At 38.1% G+C, this 6,404-nt stretch overlaps 1 protein-coding gene across 1 annotated transcript; it reads left to right on the top strand.

The window, feature by feature from the left end:
- The first annotated feature begins 2,296 nt into the window (after window positions 1-2,296).
- Window positions 2,297-6,167, top strand: LOC126210117 (putative nuclease HARBI1). Its single transcript, XM_049939260.1, has 4 exons — window positions 2,297-2,445; window positions 2,544-3,504; window positions 3,640-3,791; window positions 4,847-6,167. Exons 2-3 carry the CDS (start codon window positions 2,544-2,546, stop codon window positions 3,747-3,749), a joined length of 1,071 nt encoding a protein of 356 aa, XP_049795217.1. The 5' UTR covers window positions 2,297-2,445; the 3' UTR covers window positions 3,750-3,791; window positions 4,847-6,167.
- Window positions 6,168-6,404: the final 237 nt, after the last annotated feature.

Here is a 6,404-nt window from a genome sequence, read left to right as displayed (position 1 = left end):
ATTTCACGAATGGAATACGCCGAGAAAGTCTCAAATCACATTTAAGAAATGGGTGTATCATTACGTGCAACCCATAAATTTTTGTCCTGTCAGCAAGATTCATAAATAAATCCTTTGAGAATCTTTAGTCGCAAGTAGCAACTAAAAAGCGCAGTTAACATACTTTTCCTAGTGTCATCTGTTGACCGACGTACGTACTTCGTTATGAGAGCCTTGTGCCTCACGAGATCAATGTGCTGTGTGTGCATATGAAGGGCTTATTTCAATAGTGGTACAAGTCCATTTTTGTTCATTTTGAGATACAGAGTCGTAAAGTTAAATGAGCGCTGAAAAATCTGCAGTTGAGATACCAGAAATATTCAAGCATATGGCTTCTTGCTAGAGATGAACCTTTATTTATGTTTGTTTGGATCACTAATTTCAGAAGCATTATAGACAGAAAAGTGTAGGTAATGGACTTGTACAACTATTGAAATAAGCCCTTCATATTATATGACGACATGCACATTCAGCATCAGTTATGGTTGGTCAAATACTGCTGTGACTCTGAATGTATTATATTAATAAGAAGCAACATTGCCTTTTTCTCCTGAAAATATCAAGTAACGTAACAAATGTGTTTGATTCTGCTTCCAATATGACAGTTTTGGTTAATACTCCACATGCCTACAGGACTTTGCAATGTTAACACAGCAGAACTCAGACATCTGTATAAGTGTAGAGAAATGAAAACAGTCATATGAATGCCTCACTTTTGTTCCGACACAGTTCAAGACTCGGGAGAAAAGTTTTACACCTGGTGTTCTACATGGCAACTTCACACACAAGAACTTTTTGCCGACACTACTACCACCTACATAAGTAAGCTTTTCCTGTGTTACTTTCAAGTAATGCACTTCAGCTATTCCTGATTTAACTGGAAGATCTGTACTTCCCACTTTCATATCAACAGCCTCAAAATGCATATTGTAGACTTCGGGATATGTTACAGGTCAGTGTCACACCAAGATTGTGGAGAAAGGGGGGGGGGGGGGGGGGGGGCGCGCGGCATGTCACTCTCCAACAAGTGTTTACCAATAAGTAAGTGGCGGAAAATTATGGGTATAGGACGGCTTAAACATGTGGAAAATGAGATTTTTATTATTCACTCACTGTATTTGACATTTATTATTCCTTTAAAATCGCACAACAACTTCAATAAAACACAGTTTAATCATTCACACACTTATTTCACAATTATTTCACTTTTAAACTGCTGTCTTGAATCTTCACGAGTCTCTCTCAACAGCCTTGATGTGGATAGATACGTACAGCAACCAGTAATCATAGTCAGAACTGTGTCTGCAAAAACACAAGGATTATTAAACAATTTTTGCTGTCATTAATTACTAGCAATATAATTGACAGAGTAGATTGCTAATATTTGCTATAATGAATATCACATTCACAAGAACGATCTCACTGAAGTAATTAAGTCCATCGAAACGCTTAGAAACTAACCTCTTGTCTGACTAAAACGGTCTAAAGACGCAGTGGCAATTTCTTCAGATCTGTTGACAATGATATTTTGAGTTATCACTTGTCTGAGTGACTGAAATGTAGTTCAGGTACCTGTGAACATAACAATATGTTAGAATTCATTTTGTAAATACGAACTATTACGGTACTGTACGGCTACTTACATATTAATTACACTATTAATATTTTCACAGTTGTTTCTTTAATACAAAATTAAAGCCAACAGAAGAAAAAACGTAAAACACACTTGCCAATGACAGGTTTGTTGAGATGCAATTTTCTGTGTTGACTGATGTAACTTTTTCATACGGTGTTAAGTCGCAGGAATCGCAGGAATCACAGAAATCGCAGAAGTAGCAGAAGTCACAGAAATCGCAGAAGTAGCAGAAATCGCGGAAGTAGCAGAAATCACAGAAATAGCAGTGGCGGAGGGATACACTACCTATGTTCCTTAACTGCGACAAATCACAGTTAAGAATAACAGATACAGAAAAGTAGCATTCACAGAAATCACTGATATCGGAAAATCGCAGTTTAGCCCATCACTATTATACGCAGCTATTGCAACTGGCACCGATATCTCATTGGTTGGCGGTAAGAGCCAATAGGTTCGTATGAGCAGTTGCCAGCGGACTCGTGCGCATGCGCAGAGCTGAATTCGTGTATGAGCAGCGCTTTCTCCCGCTTTCTGGCTACTCGAAGTAGGGCTGTTTGGTGTACGAGCAGTAGCAGCAAGCTGCCAGACGCTACCCGGAAAAATGTTTCTGGCGCAGCCAAGCTGCCAGATTCGCGCATGCGCAGAGCTGTGTGAGTTGGAGTGGGGGCAGACTCCACGTGCGTGCGTGTTCACTGTCCATTCCCTTGCATGCTGTTGTGGCGACAGGTCTGCTCTCTTGCTGTTTGCACTTCATCGTCGTGAATTGTAAGGTAAGCATTTTATTTATTTATTCTCATATGAAGTCACCTTTATTAGGAGTGTGAAGGACTTGACTGAACGTGAAATTTATTGATACTGTTTATTCCAGATGTCCAGCGAATCTGAGACAGATTTTCTGTGGAGCGACGAGGAGCTGGAAATGTTACAACCTCAAAAAAGACAGAGGATTGAAAATTATGTGGAGGATGTGGTGCCACAATATAATGACAGGGAATTTGTAGAGCATTTTCGGGTGCGGCGTCACGTGGCAGATGACCTTTGCGAAAGGTTTAGGAATTCCAGATTCTACAATTATCGGGCAGGGGGAAATGGGAAACTGCTCCCACTGCAGCATATATTGATCTTTTTGTGGTTCGCTGGCCACGAAGCTGCAGGTTTCAGGGATGTAGCAGATAGATTTAACATTTGTATTTCTTCTCTGCGATGCGTTATTCAGAGAGTTACAAACTTTATTAGTGATTTGGGAAGAGAGGTTATAAAGTGGCCGTCCGCCGAAGAAAGAGGAGCGATTGAGGCCCATTTCCGGGGAAATGGATTGCCTGGTGCGATTGGGGCAATCGACGGTTCCCACATTAGGATTGATAGACCTCGGAAAGATCCCCAGTCCTATATGAATAGGAAGAATTATTTTTCTATTCAGCTTCAAGTAGTTTGTGATCAAAATCGACGGATTAGGGACTTATTCGTCGGCTATCCGGGCTCTGTACACGACGGGAGGGTTTTCAGGACGTCCACACTCTACCACACAATCGAAGAAAAGTGTGGAGATTTTCATATTCTGGGTGACAGTGCCTATCCCTGCACCAGAAATTTGTTAACACCCTTTAGAAATACAGGGAATATGTCCAGAGTGCAATGTGAATTCAATAGGGCACTCTCAAAAAACAGGTGCGTTGTGGAACATTGCTTTGGCCTGTTGAAGCAGCGTTTCAGACAGTTGTATCATCTGAAATTGAGGAGTGCTAGAGAGATGGCGCACTTCATCCGAGCGTGCTGTGTGCTACACAATCTCGCCGTGGAAGATAACTTGGAGTTAGAAGATAACGAAGGTCCATACAGCAATAACTGTATCATTTCATTGTTTTACTACATTTTCAATAATTTTGTAAACGCTACCGACATAAGCTGAATATACAAATAACTTCTAATTCTTTTGTGTGTATTTACGTATATGATCCTCACAGGTGAAGAAGATGATGCACCGGCTGAAGAACGAGTAGTCGGCTTCTACAACAGGGATGACAGAAGTGGCATTGCAAAGAGAAATATGATTGCAGCACAGTTGCAAATGTAAAAGCAGCACCAGATGCCCCATCACCAACATACTACAACAAATGTAAGTGAAACCATATCGGATAAAATTATATCTTCTGATTAACAGCTTTAGTTACTACAAATTTGACGGTTTGATGTTCAGTGTCTAAGAATGTCATTCATTCATTCTTTATTGATCAACAAATGTTGTGTTCAGAGAGTACTACATGATATGGCACAAGTCATACTTCTGAAGCATTTAAAAAATACACAACACCAAAGAAATACACCCACACTTACACAATTGTATGGGAATTATAGATTACAGGATACAGTATTAGTACATTCAAAAGTTGTTTGAAATTAAGGTCAAAAAGGCCTAATTAAAATTTGTGTATAAATTTAAAATCAAATTCAGTACAGATAAGCATTACACAATGTATACAGTAGTTATGATTTGCTGGATAAATATAAGTACATACAAATAGATGAACTTTGACAGTTGTTTAGGCCATATTGAAATTTACATTTTGAAGGTAAATTATAGTAGAGAAAGATAAGTGTGCAAATACATTACATAAAAAAATAGCATTCAAAATAGTCATGTTACAAAAACAGTTTTTTAATAATACTGACAAGCCTTATTTTAAAATGTGCTGGGTTTTTGTGTTTAGTGGTAGATGATAATAAAGTTTAATCCCCATACATTTTACACTATCAGCTATATGCTGAAAGGAAAGGGTAAACTGTGTCAGCAAGTATTTCCCTCTAGTGTCTTGCTGGTGGTAGTCCAGATTCTGCTTCAGGCTGCCAATATTTAGCTTGGTAAAGCTTAGTATCTCCAATCTATACTGGCATGGAAGTATAAGAATATCTAGTTTTTGGAATACTTGTTTACATGAGTCTCCCTGCTTTTTAAATAACACCATCCTGACAGCTTTATTTTGGAGCTTAAATATTTTATTGGACTCAGAACTGTGGCCACAGAATATGAGGCCATATGTTAGGATTTAGTGCAAGAGCATGGTAAACTGATGTTAGGATATTTATACTCATCAGTTCCCTGACTGACAAAAGCATAACACATACTTTACTGAGGTAGCAGTACATTTGATGTTTATTACTTTTCCCCTCCAGATCATACCAGTGATGTGGATGTTAGGATGTATTGTCACGGACTACAAGCAGGAGATCAAGGTGAAGGAAGTCAACTGCAGGCCATGGAGGAAGAATAAAGGGCTGTCCAAGAATAATCAACAGCTGAGGCATATAAAGGGAAGTTTTTTATTTTTAATATAGACCATATTAGTTTTTGAGCTTTAATTGCATTTGTTTCTTACCAAGTGAGATTGGTCGGTAATTTGACAGCATTTCTGTTTCTTGTGGAGAGGTATAACTTCAGCATATTTAAGCCAGCCCGGGAATGTTCCTGTAATAAGTGATTGATTACACAAATAACTTTAGATATGACTAAGCTCACATGAACACTCGTTTATTAACTTTGTTGATGTGTTATTGTAAGCACTAGAATGGTTTGATTTCAAGGACGTTGATTCTATTTCTTTGGGTGAAGTGTAAATTTCATTTCACTGAGATTGCTTGTGTACACTGGTCTCGGATATTCCATTGTTTATCAGGGTTTCATTTACTTTTTGAGCTACTTGTTCCTCCTCCACTTCTCGTCCTACCTGTCTCTGATTTAACTGTATCCCATATTGTTTTTATTTTATTGCTGAATGTATTTATCTTCTTTTCTTAATGCTGGTGTTTAGATTTCTGGATAACCTTCTTCAATGTTTTGCAGTAAATATTGTAATGAGCTGTAAGGCTAATAACCCATTTACTACTGGTTTTGTAATGTGGCTTACTTGCCTAGAATTGGCTATAAATATATTGTCAGTGGCTGTCTTAGCACATTTGTATACCCTAGTTGGGAAATTTACAGTAGAAATTAAATTGAATGTCAATGTAACTGATTTCAGTGTTTTTCAGGACATGTATATTAAAATCACCAGCAACCACTAGTTCTTTGTGAGTTTTTTTTTTAGATGTGTGATCATTAGCTACAATGTTAGGAAGAGTGCCTGGGTCTCACACTAGGACATGTCACCCATAAACTAACTTACATGACGTAATTACACAATGTTATGGATTTACATTTACTCACACCAAAATTAGTTGATGCAGTAGTTGTTTGAGTTTATTATAAATGATTTTACGAACCACATATGCCGTATTGTGTTAATCATTTCTTCAAATTGCATGCTTTGTCCTGTTTCCTTACTAAAGTCCTTATGAGCTCAACATCTTGTCATGCAAATGTTAGGGTGTTGGCTCATTGTTTTTACAGGTTGAAGCTGAGGGCATCAGATGTCGCATCTGTGAAGGGCAACGGAGGAGTAGTGATTATAAACTGTAATTTTGAACTGTGCATTTGGTGATAATAGTTTCAGTGTAATTGTGAACTGTGCATTTGAGTATATTATAAATTTTAATTGTATATTGTAACATCCCACCCTCCTCTGCCATCCTGATCTGGGTCTTCCATGGTTTCCCCAGATAGTGTCAGGCGAATGCCAGGATGGGTCCCTAAGTCCATGGCAGTTGTTCCAATACCCTTTGTATGCTTATTTATAATATTGGAACAATTAAAGTGTTAAAAAAATGACTCAGCTTTTTTAATTCCTGTCATTTA

The sequence above is a fragment of the Schistocerca nitens genome, chromosome 10 (genome assembly GCF_023898315.1).
Source record: "Schistocerca nitens isolate TAMUIC-IGC-003100 chromosome 10, iqSchNite1.1, whole genome shotgun sequence".
Lineage (NCBI taxonomy): Eukaryota > Metazoa > Arthropoda > Insecta > Orthoptera > Acrididae > Schistocerca > Schistocerca nitens.
The sequence above is the reverse complement of the archived record's forward strand: the minus strand, read 5'-3'. Positions and strand labels throughout refer to the sequence as shown.